Source organism: Limanda limanda, chromosome 16 (genome assembly GCF_963576545.1).
Source record: "Limanda limanda chromosome 16, fLimLim1.1, whole genome shotgun sequence".
NCBI lineage: Eukaryota > Metazoa > Chordata > Actinopteri > Pleuronectiformes > Pleuronectidae > Limanda > Limanda limanda.
Genome location: NC_083651.1, coordinates 5,737,884 through 5,753,705, shown reverse-complemented (window position 1 = coordinate 5,753,705; position 15,822 = coordinate 5,737,884). Strand labels below are relative to the sequence as shown.

General features: G+C 43.9%; 1 protein-coding gene across 1 annotated transcript in view; it reads left to right on the top strand.

The window, feature by feature from the left end:
- Positions 1-223: 223 nt before the first annotated feature.
- The window catches only part of itgb5 (integrin, beta 5), a 36,393-nt gene continuing 20,794 nt past the window's right edge, over positions 224-15,822 (top strand). Inside the window, exons 1-10 of the mRNA XM_061088803.1 lie at positions 224-525; positions 1,861-1,946; positions 2,768-2,975; positions 3,092-3,341; positions 4,082-4,250; positions 5,376-5,537; positions 7,695-7,790; positions 7,878-7,967; positions 9,827-9,961; positions 14,023-14,197. Coding sequence (XP_060944786.1) covers positions 444-525; positions 1,861-1,946; positions 2,768-2,975; positions 3,092-3,341; positions 4,082-4,250; positions 5,376-5,537; positions 7,695-7,790; positions 7,878-7,967; positions 9,827-9,961; positions 14,023-14,197 — 1,453 coding nt within the window. The 5' untranslated portion in view covers positions 224-443. The remainder of the gene's footprint in view (positions 526-1,860; positions 1,947-2,767; positions 2,976-3,091; positions 3,342-4,081; positions 4,251-5,375; positions 5,538-7,694; positions 7,791-7,877; positions 7,968-9,826; positions 9,962-14,022; positions 14,198-15,822) is intronic.

Below are 15,822 nucleotides of genomic sequence, written 5' to 3'. Positions count from 1 at the left end.
TTTTCTTAATTTGCACAATTTTCTATTTGCGTGTGTTTTCTTAATTCGCGTGGCTCTCTCTCGGCCACCGTACCGCCGCGGGGTGTCGACTCCAACATGGAGCCCTCAGTCCTCCGGGCAGTGAAGGAGTTAATGTAATCCGTGCCTGTGGAGGGGCGGAGATTGCAGCTGGGAATCGAACTGGTCCAACGAGCAGAAAGTCTCTGCAGGAGTCGGAGTGTTCGAGTCGAGGCCTCGTCCGCAGCTCGCGTCTCCTCCTCCGCGTTTTGGACCGACATGTCGGAGGAGAAGCTGCCGGGCTGCTGTCACGGTCCCCGGGGGAAGTAGTGGAGACGTGGAGGTCTGCTGGAGGATTTTTTTTGTTTCTGATGGGAAAGTGATTACAGTTCGTGTCGTGCAGGGATCGAGATCAGAGGAATCAACAACACACAGCGAGTGGCACCATGCGCTGGAGCCCGGGGACGTGGCTGTGGCGAGCGGCTCTTTGCTGCATGCTGCTGCAGACCTTCACGACCCCGGTCCGAGGTAAGAGGGACAATGTCCTCTGGGAATGTGTCCTCCAACTGTGTCCTCCTTCATGCAGGACCGAGCTGTGCACCAGGGTGTGCAGCCGGGACCCCAGCAGCTGACCCGGGATCCAGCAGCTGACCCGGGGACGCATGGAGGCGACAGGAGCCTCAGTGTGTGGTTGTTGATGTTTTCTGTGTCGAGGGTTACACGTGTCACTGAGGTTCTGTGAGTTGAAGGAACAGGTTTCGAACCTCTGGGAAAATGTCCGGGACAATTGAGTCCGGAACATTTGTCTTTCGCATGTGAAGCAGCAGCAGGAGATTGTCCGGATCTGACTCCTTCACAACAACAGGGAAATGTGGAGAACCTACAAGAGGCTTAAAGGTTCAGTGTGTAGAATGTAGTGCCCTCTAGTGGTGACGTTGCATGTAGCCAAACATGAGAGCATTAACTAAGAACTAATTCTTGCCAATAGTTGAAGTTAAAGTGCTTGAATATGCACAATTTGATTTGTTCAGACAGAGCAGCTGTTCTTGTGGGTTTCTTACTGTGTGATATTTATCTGCTTACGTTTGCTGAAACATCACTGAGGTGTCACCACACCCGACGTACACTTGACCAGGAAATGTGTCACCTCTCCTGCTCTCTTTGTGGGATTATGATGTTGTGGTGTTTTATCTGGCCTGTGTGTGTAGCTGCTTTTCTATTGTGATGTATTGTTGAAACACTAGAAGCATCGATACAACACTAGAATATCACTCAGAAGCACGTATGTCCACTGAGGCTGAGCAATCCTACATCAGAGTATATTCTTGTACTATAATGTCATGTATTAAATACTTTATTTATCTTAAAACATAGTTTAAATCATAGTTTAAAATCCTGCAAATCTCTACCAAACAAACATGTTCTTTTAAGTTTGAAATTGAAATCGGGATCCTGCTGACAAATAAACCGGCAGACAAACCCAGAAGAAAAAAACAAGTAAATAACAGCCTGTGTTGCTGTTTAAGGAAAGTGACTGAAACGTTTCCTGGATTCACTCCACAGTTTGAAGGGTTCTTCGTTTGCCCACTTCTCATCCTTCCAAGTTTACAGATAATTGGCTCTGTAGGTTTTGTGTTATCCTGCTGACAGACAGACAAAGTGCACTGAAGACAGAACCTCCTCGGTGGAGGTAATGATGGACTTTCCAATACAAGCCAACAAACTATAGCTCAAACCAAGAAACACTACAATTATGACTGTTGTGGATCAGATAACGTTACTGTGGACAGGTTTTTCTGTATTCAGCTTTTAAGTCCTTCCTCACCCACACAACTCACTTCTCATCCCTCTCCACCATCTCAGGTCTGAACATGTGTATGAGTGGCAGTGCTACGTCCTGTGAAGAGTGTCTCCTGATTCATCCCAGTTGCGCCTGGTGCGCACAAGAGGTACGACTCACCCTCTGCATTGTGTTCTGGATTTATTCTGGAGAGTAGGTGTATATGCATGAGTGTGTGTTGGGAGTTCCAGCTGCTTTCACAGAGGTGGAACAGTAGCTCACGTGTGTTTATTATAGGGATGGGGGGAAAAATCGATTCAGTTACAAATCGCGATTCTTGTGAATGACGATTTTTTTTTTTTTTAAAAACATATTTATTGGTTTATACAGGGGGGGGTATATGGGGGGAGCAACATCACCCCAGAGCATGTGGACCAGCTCTTGTTTTTGCCCAAGAATCTAAACATACCCAAGCACTAGCTTTGTATCTCCTATTTGCAAACAACAATAGCCTTCCTTTTTGTTTCTTTTTTGTTTATTTCATTCTATTTAATTTACCTTTTATTTATTGTTTAAAAGTAGCCTAGGTGGATTACATTTCTTAATCTGTCAGTTTGTGTGCAGTTGACAGGGGCTATACAATAATAGGGCACATTTTTATTTATTTTCTCTATTGGCTGCCCGGCAGTCATTAAGTTAATGTTAATATTTGAAATAAAACTGGTAAAGCTCTAAGTGAATTTGACTGTGTTGTATTTGAAGGAATGATTCAACATTTTTCCATGGTCCAGTATTTAAAAAATAACCAAAAGAAATCCCAGGAAATCGTTATATTGAATCGCAATACTTACAGTATCGCAATACCCACAGAATCGCAACATATCGTATCGCCACCTAAGTATCGTGATAGTATCGGGAGGTCCATGCCAATTCCCGTCCCTAGTTTATTATATCTGAAACTCTTTCTTTGATTCGTTATTCATCCTTCAGGATTTTGGGAAGGGGCGGACTCTGACCTCACGCTGCGATTTCCCTCCGAACTTGGAGAAGAGGGGCTGCGAGTCTCGCTCCATCGAGTTCCCCACCAGCAGCTTCTCCATCCTGCAGAACAGACCCCTGAGTTCGAAGGGGTCCGGGTCCAGCCAGGACGACGTGGTGCAGATTATGCCTCAGAAAATCTCCCTCAGTCTGCGGCCGGGTAAGAATCATTAACATTTAAACTCAGAGAAAAACCATGAACGAGGACGAGGGAAGTTAAAATGAGTTTTCTAACGAGTAAAGCAGCTGAGACATTCTCTCCACCTGCACATCCAGGAGACCAGACGTGGTTTGGCGTGGAGGTGCGGCAGGTGGAGGACTACCCGGTGGACCTCTACTACCTGATGGACCTCTCTCTGTCCATGAAGGACGACCTGGACACCATCCGGAACCTGGGCACCAAGCTGGCCCAGGAGATGGGGAAGCTCACCAGCAACTTCCGGCTGGGCTTCGGCTCCTTCGTGGATAAGAACATGTCGCCGTTTTCCTACACGGCGCCCAAGTATCAAGAGAATCCATGCAGCGGGTGGGTAGTGGACGCAGGTTTTACTCTGGATATCATTGTTATTTATTTTCAGCTGTAAGTTAGCTAGATCTGTATCTACTTGACCTGAATCTGCTGCAGTAGACGAAGGGGAAATCTTCCTCTAACACCGAACATTCTGTTTTGTACCTTCACGCATCGTTCACATCCTGCAGCTTGATAATAGACAGTGTTTCAAAATGGCCCCTCTCCTCTCTGGCCGGTCACGTCTGTTGATGAGGTCAAACTGAAAAGGAGCAGAATAGACGGAGGGTAACAAGCTGTGGCCCACGATCATTGCCCCGGAGGTGACACTGCTCCGCTCTGACTCGCTGCACGCCATCACGCATCACTTCCCATCTAGGTTGTGGCCTCGGTTGTGTGCACGCATCTGTGTGTGTGTGTGTGTTTATCATTCGCACACAGTCGCACACAGCAGGGAAATGTTAAAGGGATAGATGTCGACATTTTGACCCCGAACCACTGACTCCTGCCGCTGCTCATCCTTTTAATAAAAGAAGAAAACAGACCTGATTCGAACTGGATCCCATCAAACTCTCATCACAATAATCCTGCTTGTTTTCACAAATTCACATCAGCTTCACCACGTTTTCTTTATTTACATAGCCAGCCTCGATAAACCACGGATGAAACTCAGAGTGTTTTTGCTGCTGTGTCCTGACGTGACTCTCGGAGGAAACACCTCAGGGATCTCTGCTTCTCTGCCCCTTCCCCCCCTACAGATACAAACTGTTCCCCAACTGTGTCCCCACCTTCGGGTTCCGCCACATCGTCTCGCTGACGGACAAAGTGGACCGCTTCAACGAGGAGGTGCAGAAGCAGATGGTGTCTCGCAACCGGGACGCTCCTGAGGGCGGGTTCGACGCCATCCTGCAGGCGGCGGTTTGTAAGGTGACAAACTTCCCTTCATCCTCATTAGTTTGTATTGAGTTCCCTCTGGAGATCTAACCGGGACTCGGCTGCACTTAGCGACAGCACATGTTTGGGTTTTAGACGGAGAGGGAAGCCGCTGTGGATGTGAAATGACCGAGATGCCCCCGTGACAAGCGTCTGGCCTATTTGCCTGTTAATTAAAAGCACCGTGGGGGACAGACAGGAAGTGCAGTCTGGTGCAGCTGGTTAAACATGAGGACGAGTCACTGGCAGGCTCAGTCCTATCCCTGTTCGTCCTCTCCCCGGTTTAATTGTTTTCTCCAGGAAGAGAATGACTCCCTGCGAGAAGCCGCTGCCTTGTAATTTACTCCGGCTGCACTATTTCAAACAGTCTGGTTAGGAGACTGGGTGTGTCCCCAGCCGTGATTGATCCAGCTTCATTCACCGGTGGTCAGACATCAGATGTTGTGGAGATTACTGAAGCATGAATGGGGATATTTTCTAGAAGAGGACCTTTTTGTTAGAGAGTCAGTCAACTTTCAGTGTGAGAATGTAAAGGTCAGAGTCAATTGCTTCTTCATTCTTCATGTGTGAAAGGAAAAGTTAAGTTCAGACTTTTTCCGAGTTTTAGCTGTAAATGGCTGCTGGGAAAGCTGAAAGGTTTTCGAGCTTTAAAATGCTGTTGGATTTGATTTCAACTTCATCTGTGTTGTGGTTGTTTTAGCCTCATGTGTCAGAACACAGCTCTGTTTTATACTCTACAGACAGAATAATGGAGTCAAGCCCTCTTCTCTGCTCCCTGGTTGAAATGTCATGTTTCTTAAGTGTTGTGCATTCGTCAGCGATCTGTCAGACGCTCAATCTTCCGCAGCCGGTTGTTTCCTGTTCACCAACCTCGTCCTGCTGAACTGGCTTCGGTGACTCAGTGTTGTTGTTGTGTGCTTGTTTGGACCAGTGGCTCCTCAAACCTGCAGTAAACGTGTTTGTGTTGTCTGTTCAGTCATAGTGGTTTTTAATAACGACTTCTCCAACCTGCTCTTTGCTCTAATTGTGATAATAAAACCCAGAGGAGGAGTCACGCCGTTACATTTTAACACCCCAACAAACCCCTGGGTTCTAATCTGCTGCACATCTTTTACACAGGAGGAGATAGGTTGGAGGAAGGGGGCGTACCACCTGCTGGTGTTCGCCACGGACGACGTGCCGCACCTGGCTCTGGACGGGCGGCTCGGCGGCCTCGTGCAGCCTCACGACGGGCGGTGCCACCTCAACGACAGGAACGAGTACAGCGCCTCCACAAAGATGGTAAGAAGAGCTGCTGGTTGTGGAGTGAAGTGAAGATAATGGATGGTTGGAAGCAAGACCCTTGAAAGGTTGAAGTTAAAATCCGGGGGACGCCGGCTTGGTCGATGTCTGTATGTGCCCCTATTATCCCAGACGTTATAGCAGCACATGCACCCTGCAGCTTTATGTCCCTTAAGAAACCTGAAACCTTTATGTTGCTGTAATAATAATAACACAGAACATTGTTCAATAAATCTCAGGTACGTTTTCTTTACAAAGTCCAGCTGTGAGTGGACGTTGGAATTTCCACAGTTTACTCCAAGAACGAAGAGAAGATATGAGTCTGATTCCTTCTCGGAGAACAAGGTTGTTTCTCTTGCTTTTAACCTTTTAAGGGTTTCTGGCTCCACTTGGCTCACGTCCGCGTCTGCATTAGAGATTTCACTTAGTGTAATGTCCGACATGTTCAGTAAATCTGTCTCATTCCATAGAAAAAGCTTGAGTGAAGGCAGCTGAAGTAAAAACGGCAACTTGCTTCAACCAGACGACCTGAGAACTAGCACTTATTAATAGCCACAGCCTGTGGTGGTGGAGGGACGGGCCAGTGGAGGCTGCTGGTGAAACCACAGAATTCACCGTGCTGCAGAAATGAAAATATGTGTTTGTTTGATTCTCAACTGAACTCAAACTACTGACCTGAACCCGTGATTCCGTTTGGATACGAGTTAAAATGCCAATCAGGAGCTGGTGGAATTTTTTCTTCTCAAATTAAAGTCAGTAAAAAAAACGAACACAACTAAAGTCTTTCACTCATAATAAGTTCATTGTGTGTGCACAGTAATGCTTCGGAAAAATAGATCAGAATCATGTGGATGCTGCCGTGCTGTGATTCACTAAAGAATTCTTTCCGTTTGGTTTATTTTCATCCTAAAAATACAGTTTCTAATTGACACGAGTGATCGTATAGAAACATCACTGTATCAGGAGGAAGGTTATTTAATTCAATTTAATTTATATAGAACCAAATCATAACATACATTATCTCTTTCTTTACATAGTGAGGTCGAGACCTGAAACATCAGAGGAAACCAACAGTTCCCACAATGAGCAGCACAAAGAGAGAAAAGTTATTTATTATGTCTGTAGTTATGTAAAGAAAATGCTGATGCAGCTGAGCGTTGAGATTAATAGTTTATATTCAAATATTTGTGACTGATGTAGAAACTTCTTCCTAATTCAAATAGTTTAACGTGTTTGGTTGTATTAGTGTTTTCTTTTTAATATAATTTTTATGGTTAATCTGTAAAATATCAAACCTCAATTAGCTTTCTTTGTCATAAGGGTTCGATAATGACATGGGAATTATTGATATTTTTTTGGACCTATAATTGGATATTGATTTATTTTTTAAACTTCCTAATATCTATCTTCAGCCATTTGAATCTTCCTCTCCTAAGCAACATGTTTTATATAAATGCTGGTGTGTTATTTAGAATATGAAATATTTCCTAAAACAATTCAATTAAACAAATCTAGCAATCTTAATGTTAACAGTTTTGAATATATTGTTATATTTTGAATATTAACCTCTGTATTATGAAGAATATTGTATCAACCAGAGTCTTTCTAATAGACATCCGGATTAAACAAGTGAAGTATGTATGTGGGACATAAATACAAAGAAAAGACCAAATACAATCAAACAAATAGAACTGGAATTAAGAAAATAAACATAAATAATGTACCCTTCAGCATTGTTTATTCTGTAAAATGAAAGTTTTCATACTGTTAAACATAACCACTGAAACCAGCTCGTATTGGTGGTTAATCAGCCAAGCAATTTATCATTCGGTCTCTAAAGACCAACTTACTCCAACCTCAGACAGAGACTGTGTTGTATCCAATAAACATAAACACATCTCAAAGTGTCAGATCCTGAAGCTTTTCTCTAAATATAAGAAAGTTCTTCAACCTTTATTCCCAAAACACACACATCTCAGAGGGAAAAGAACGTCAACATCCGTTTGCAAGCTTCCTGACCGGAAACTACTGTGTATATATTGCAGTGTAGTATGTGTGTGGACATGTATATATATATATATATATATATATATATATTTGTCGGTATAAGTGTGTAGAAAAAAACATCTAATATCTCCATCCATCTTCTCTCTGCAGGATTATCCCTCTCTTGCTCTTCTGGGAGAGAAACTGGCAGAAAATAACATCTTTCTCATCTTCGCAGTCACAAAGCGACTCTACGTTATTTATAAGGTTTTTATCATTTATGATTTGAAGACGTTATACTCATAATGCTCCTTTTTATTATATGGAAGTAACACTTCTGTCTTATTTATACAGAACTTTACTGCGCTCATCCCCGGAACCACAGTGGAAATCCTGGATCAGGACTCTAAGAACGTCATCCAGCTGATCATCACGGCCTACAACGTGAGTGAACGGCAGGATTTCCTGTTTGTGTGCCGTCAGAGAACCAAGAGAACGAGAAGAGGGATTTGAGGGAGGGATAAGAAGAAGAGGGGGGGAGGAAAAGTGAGGGAAATTCTTTTAAAGTCTGTTAATGAGCCTCCAGCCGACACAAGCTGGATTTCTCATTCTGCAGCGAGTGTTGAAGTGGTTTTAACAGCTGACACTGTAGTGATGCTTTTCATATTTCTCAAAGAAGTCAGTTAATCTATTCAAAGTCCAAAAAACTCCAATGTTTTAGTTTCAGCTTCTCGAACGTGAGGATTTGTTGTGAGCTGACTTTATTTGCTGGTTTATTTGATTCAAAACATTTTAAAGATGTCGCTTTTTTTCACCATATTTGCAGAACATTTTCAAAAAACAAAGCAGCTGTTATAACTGAGGATCTTCACAGTGGCTCAGAAAGAAGAATCTGAGGGGTTTGAAAATGATAAACAGGAGAAAATAAACTATAATACAATAGATTAGTCTGTATATAGTCGGGTCAGGACATATTTACGAACTGAATTTGAATGCATCTTATTTAAAGTTGAGGTTTAAATGGCGGGAAGATCATCAAGGGCGAGCCTTGGGGTGATGGACTCACATTCTCTTCAACCAGGTCAGACTTATTTATATGGGACATAAAAGCTTCATGAGGATGGAAAAGGAAAAACAAGAGAGAAACGCAGCAAAACACACAGAAGATAAAAGACGAAATGACGACGGACATTAAAAGAATCATGAGACAGAATCAGGCTGAATTAAGTACGTTTGACTTTCAATTAAATTTAAATGAATGTTGGACGGGAGACGGATTCAGAGGAAACTCTGGTCTGCTTTCGTTTTTAATGAGACATATGATGTTGTTTATTTCCTCTTGTTGGTCTGTTAAAAAAGAAAAGGGCGATGCAGTTAACAAATAATAACAATTTAAAATCAACTAATTTGGGTTTTCCAGAAAATAAGTGATATGTGCGGTGTTTTTAAACCCTCACTCTCTGTCTGAACCACGAACTGAAGCCTGATATTCATACATTAGTTTTTCAGTTTGAAGCCTCGGCTCTGCAGCTCAGCTCAGACGTTCCATCAGATGTTTTCCAGCGTGGGCGTTCAGAGCTCTCCTCACTCAGGAGGAGCTGCGTCGTGACGGCGTTTTCTCTGCGACAGAAACTTGTGTCAGACTTGCTGTGCTCGGCCTGTGTGTGTGTGGGGGGGGGGGGGCAGAGCTTGAATGAAGTGCTTTGACTTGACGGCCCTTTATTAACATTCCAGCTGCCACATCATATCCAGCGCTCCGGGGTTGTTAGCTCCATGAGCTTTGCCAAACACTATGAGATTATGTTGTGTAGCCGACTGGTTTCTCTCCTCGTCTCGACTGTGATCGAGTTCAGGGTCAGAAACGTCTAATTGTGTGAGAGAGCGAGTGAGAGGGAGAGAGAGAGAGAATGAGGTCACACTCGCCCTTGTGCACCAAGTACCATCCGGTTTTATCCCTGTAGCGCGGAGCCAGATGCAGCTGGCTTTGCACACAGCCGCGGAATTTCACATGCACACGCACGCAACCTGCGTCCCGGCACAGCTCGTGTGGTCGTGGTGAGATCAACTATAAAAATGTGCCTAACCAGAGCAACACATTCCCCATGTTTCCCTCTTTTACACTCCGGAGTTACAGGCACGAGCAGATACACTGAGGTTGGATTCAATATAAATGTCAACGTATTAACGTGGCGGCAGTTTGGAGTTTATGTGCGCTGATAAAAACCCTGTCTGCGATATCGTGGAGGAACCCTGTGAGGATTGGTTTTAACTTCTCCCTGATGTTTCTCCCTGGTTCTCCTCAGAACATCCGCTCTAAAGTGGAGCTGTCGGTGTGGGACCACCCCGAGGACATCGGGCTCTCCTTCACCGCCACCTGCCAGGACGGGAAGCCGCTGCCAGGCCTCAGGAAGTGTGCCGACTTGAAGATAGGAGACACCGTGAGTCCCCCCCCCCCCAGTCCACACATTCCTCTGCAGCTCCCTCACGTCACACACTTCATGTTTTATTCATCCTGCTGGACCCGAGTGTTCCAGCCGCTCGGTCGTCTTCACCTACATCATTTTACTTTTTCAGGTCATGAAAAATATATCTGCAGCTTTAGGATTTTCACCTTTATTTTCGCTGAACGACCTTCTGAAATCAGTGGCGTGTGTCGGCGGTGGGATTTTCCTGCAACACGTCCGCTGGCTGAAGACTCAGGGATTAAAAAAGTCCCTGGCTTGTTCTGCCAGAGTTTTGGCAGAGTTTGCTGTGATGAGGCCAAAGTGAAGCGGAGCGGGGGGGAGGGAGGATTATTTTGCTTTTCACTGTAACCAAACCCCTTCACTGGCACCTGAGGAGAAGTCACAGCAACTGCCTGAGCTTCTGAGGCTGAATCCACACGATCGCATTTCGGCTTCAAAATGCATCTCGGCTTCTACAGAGTTTTCTAGGAACGGAGAAGTTTCAAAATTTGTTTTTGTTGCTCACAACTCGTGGATCCAAGTGAAGAAATCCCTGCTCTTATGTGTGAACATTGCTGTTCCTCATTCAAAGTATTTTCTGTAAGGAAGAAACCAACTGAAAGGTGGACAATCTACTTCCTGTTTACACCACATGACCAGGACATGACTGTAAATAAAGATGATTGACATAACCATAGATATCATATGTAAAGACTAGATGTCTCGTCTGCGTTGCCGGCCAACGGAGACGAACGTCACCACATGGCGGCCATCTTGCTACGGGGCAGCTCGCTCACCCATAAAATTGTGTTGGTAAATAACCATAACTTGCTCAATTTTCAACCGATTTTGAAACGGTTTGGTTTGTTATAAACGTCAGAGATGTAGATATGAAACTGCATACTTATGAATAATTATGTTATTTTCTAAAAAAAAAGAATAATCTGTGAATAAGTGTCATAACTACTTCTCTGACGTTTATAACAAACCAGATCGTTTCAAAATCGGTTGAAAATTGAGCAAGTTATGGTTATGTACCACTACCAACACAATGTTATGGGTGAGCGAGATGGCCCCTAGCAAGATGGCCGCCATGTGCGGACGTCCGGCTCCGTCGAACAAAACATCTAGCCTTTATATATGATATCTATGGACACAACAGCTCCACTAAAGTGAAGCCTGGTCGCCGGCTGCAGGTCATGAGCTGTTCCTCATGCTGGAAAAACAAATTAAATCAATAAATGTTTCTTAAGATGATTTCTATAATTATAACTGATATTCGGCTTAATAGCTTCTGCAGAGTACAGAGATCTTTTCAGTTTTAAAACTAAAAGATTTGAGTGTGAATGGAGTTTATCTTCTCACTGTAACCAAACACCTTCATGTGACCGACTGAGCTTCTGACTTCGACTCCAGGACGTTCATTTTATTACCTTCTCCCAACCAGAACCCGTTTTCTTGTTTTTTGTTGTCGTGAATTTCCTCTTCTCAAAATTAAGTGGTTCGTAGATTGTATTTCAGTTTCTTGCATGATGCTCATCTTCTGTATCTAAAGGCAGGAAAGATCAAGTTATCATCACTCAACTGTCTTGGCTCAGACTCTTCATTCCTCCAGGGATATTTGTCCTCTGTTGCCTCTCAGCTGGTTTCCCTTCTGTGTGGATGCAGCTGTGAGAAAAGCTTCACGTCTCCTCAGGCTGCGTTCACACCACACGATGCAACAACATTTTCCTTATCGTCCTCAAGTCCCGAGGAAAGAGTTGACGACTGCTGTGGTGTCTTTCCGGACCCGTCTCCTTGTGTCTCTGCTTCGGTGTCAGATTTGTCTTGAAGCTCACAGATCTCAAACTGGACTTTCTGCTCGTTCTCATCTGCACCTGTCGCAACACGCACGGGAACATTAACACACCCCGTGCATTTTTAAAACTGTTTTATTTTAAGCCTGAGCTTGTCCCTCCGGGGGATTTAGTTCTTTGTGTTGTCTGCTCTTGTGGTTGTGTTGCTCTGAATGTTGGAGGAAGTTCGGCTGCTGCCAAATACGCAGCGAGAATATAAATGAAGAGGGAAAAGAGATGAGACATCATCAGTTGGTTGGTTTTTAAACTCTCGAGCAATAAATCTCTTCGGCAGTTTTTGACATTTGAGATCCAGAAGTTGTGATATTATCACGTGAAGCAGCAGCAGGTTGTCGGGTCCGACTCACAACAACAGGAACATGTTTCTGCTGTGGAAAGATCAGTGTTGTTGTTCACAGCTCCTCCACACCGGCGTCGGCCCTCATCACCAGAAGCTCTGGAATCTCCTCGTGTTTCCAAGTTGGCGTCTTCGTCTTCTACGTGTCCGGCTCCTCTTCTTCATCCTGAGATCTTTATGTTCTTCCAGTTTCACGTCCGTCACGAGTTAGAAACCTCATCCACACGTCCACTCCAGACATTTTCCTTCTGTAGTTCTATCTCTATCGAGTTGTACAGAGAGAAGGACACAGAATGATAATGATAAATGTTTGAAGTATTTGAAGTCTGTTGCCATCAGCAGCTTCAGCCCGGTCTGAAGGTTTTCTCTCAGATCAGGTGGAGCAGGATGATGAGGGACATTTTAATCACTTTGAATTTTGCACAGGCTCCTAATTAGAATCTGCTCTGAATCCTTTGACAGTGTGAGTCGAAGGGCAGCTTCAGACATTCTGTCACATGGAGAGCTTCACCCCCCCCCTGCTGGGACGGGGTTTTAGGGGGGTGGGAATGTGTGTTGGAGGCAGAATAACAGCACTGAATGAAAAGTGGGGTCTCCCGGGTTAGGGGGGGGGGGGACGTGGCCTGGCCCGCGGCCCCGGGTGTCAGTCACGCCGTCCCGTGTGAGCTCGCCGCCGAGCCTGATGCTGCATCTCAATGACATCGCACAAAAGCAGGCGGGAGGGAGGGGAGGGGCCTGTGAAACCGCCCGACTGTGAAAGGAATAACCAGGCGGGGGCGGGGGGGGGGGACTGAAGTGTGGGTGGTTAAGCCCGGCACCTTTTCTCTGTAACACTTGCAGAACTGTGCGAGCGCTGAATGGACTCATGCATATGGATGAGGACAGACCCGCACGCACACACAACAGAGGAATCAGATGTTGTGTTGTTTGACCTCCACTTGTTTTTGTCCCAGTAAATTGAATTTCAGCCGGTCATAAGAATTCCATCAGTCAAAAATGAATTCCCAGTGGAGAGACACAGATTTTCTTTTGTCTTTTCAAGTTGTCATCGTGAAAAACACAGTTTCCAATGTGTTGGTCTCTCCTCTACATGTGCACCATCCCATAGTACACACCAGCGTCTGCTTCACACACGACTCACTCATCTGTGTGTCGAGGTATTTCCTCAATGAGTTCAATCTCCTCTCCACCCCCACCCCCTCTCGGTTCGTAACCAGCCACGTAGTTGGTCCTCGCGACTCACATTTACAGTAAATTTGATTTTGTTAACCAGTTTCCCGCTCAGGAGTGAGTGGGGGGGGGAGAGTACAAGCAAGATGTGACGAAAGCTTTTCTTGTTTCCTGAATCAACCCGTGTTGAATATATGGTCCAGAGATTAAAAATGTGTTATTAGATCAAAACAGTGCACAGTGCTTATCAATCTAATGTGCGTTGGACCCAAGTTCCACAAAGAGGCTGAAGAAGAACCAGAACTTCTTCAGAGGAACAGGAAAGAGATTACATGGGTGTAGTTCTGAAGTCACGTCCCAGTTGGTGAGCTCAGCTCCTTCTGGGGTTAAATGAGTCCGTTGATGTGAAAGAAAGACGCCGGGTCGTGTGTAGTTCAGATTGTCGAGCATCTGCAGGACGTGTGTGTTTGCTCCGATGAAGAGCTGCAGGGTGGGATCAGGCCACTTATGGAAAAATAAAAGATGTCAGAAGAGACTGTGGCTCCGAAGCTGTTTGAAGCCGCTACTGTTTCAAAACCTTCATCTGTCGTCTGAACCTGGCGTGAACTCTGCAGGAGAGCAAACAGGAAGTCAGCAGCATTTCTCCAGCAGTTCTGCCGTTTGAACTCGAGCTCTCGTGTGTTTCTGTGCAGGTTTCGTTCAACGTGAGCGTGGAGGCGAGGAGCTGCCCGGGCCGCGGCGCCGACCAGAGCTTCACCATCAAGCCGGTGGGCTTCAAGGACCGCCTGGAGGTGCTGGTGGATTATCAGTGTGACTGCGGCTGCAGCCGGACGGCACAGAGCAACAGCAGCATCTGCAGCTCCATGGGTACGTCTGCATGAAAGAGGAGCGTTTCAGATCCAACACCTAGTTACCATAGCAACAAACTTCAGCTGAATTTGTCTTGGTGAGATCAACCAAACATTTCTGAGAAGGAAAGAGTATGAAACACACAAACAAAATCCCATTTAAAAAATAGATTGCTGAAATATATTAAATCAACCCTTTTTACACGATTAATACTTTTAATTTAATAGTTTTAATATCTGTAATTCAGTTTTAAACACGTGTTTAAAAGCACAAATCCATGAGAAAACCAGTTCAAAGCTTTTGCTCCTTCAAGAAAACCATCCTGGACTTTTGCTCTCGGTCAAACTTGGTTTAAAAACAGCAGCTTGTGGTTAAGTGAACGACACGAGACGGAGAAAAGCTCCAGCTCCGCTTCCTGTGAGTTTAGACGCTGGACACTTCAATCAGTGATAACTGAGGGAAAACTCCTTCTTCTTCCCTCTTAATTCACTGCTTCTTCAGCCTGATTATGGAGACGCTCTCACTTGTGGTTGTTGTTGTCGAGTTAAAGACGGTAATATAACGGGAATTACACTCTTTACTTCACTCACTACCATTTTTATAACTTGAGATATGTAGATGTTTAAAATACAGAAAATACACTTTAGGTAGATCAGTTATTATCCCATTTCTAGGAAGAATACATCAACTTATTTTGGTTCAATTTTTATTTTTTTTTATTTTTTAAAAACATATTTATTGGTTTATACCGGGGGGATATATGGGGGGGGCAACATCACCCCAGAGCATGTTGACCAGCTCTTGTTTTTGCACAAGAATCTAAACATACCCAAGCAGTAGCTTTGTATCGCCTACATGCAAACAACAATAGCCTACTTTTTGTTTATTTCAAAGTTTATATTTTAAGTAAACTTTGATTCATTCTATTTAATTTACCTTTTATTTATTGTTTAAAAGTAGCCTAAGTGGCTTACATTTCTTAATCTGCAGTTTGTGTGCAGTTGACCGTAATAATAATAATAAGGCACATTTTTATTTATTTTCTCTATTGGCTGCCCAGCAGTCATTAAGTTAATGTTAATATTTGAAATAAAACTGGTAAAGCTCTAAGTGAATTTGACTGTGTTGTATTTGAAGGTATGATTCAACATTTTTCCACAAAAAAAAATAACCAAAAGAAATCCCAGGAAATCGTAATATCGAATCGCAATACTTACAGAATCGCAATACATATCGTATCGCCACCTAAGTATCGTGATAGTATCGTATCGGGAGGTCCCTGCCGATTCCCGTCCCTAGAGGATACGTGATGTTTTTTACCTCTAGTATGTTATAAAGGCTTTTTTGTGTAAGTAAAAGTTCTCCAAAGTTAAAAAGCCCAAATTCTGTGGTACAGGGATAACTGGGTATAAGAATCAAACCTTGAAAGCATCTTGATATTATTGAAAATTTTATTTGATGTCTGATCTAAATTAGAAGGTGAACAGGCCCAAGCTGAATATATTTATAAATATATATTTTATTTTCTATTTTAAATTTTTGATATTCTATTTCATTCTATTCTATTTTGTACTATTTCTATTTTTATTTTATTTTATTTTATTTTTTGGTTGTAATTACTTGAGCACTGCTAAAAGAGAGCC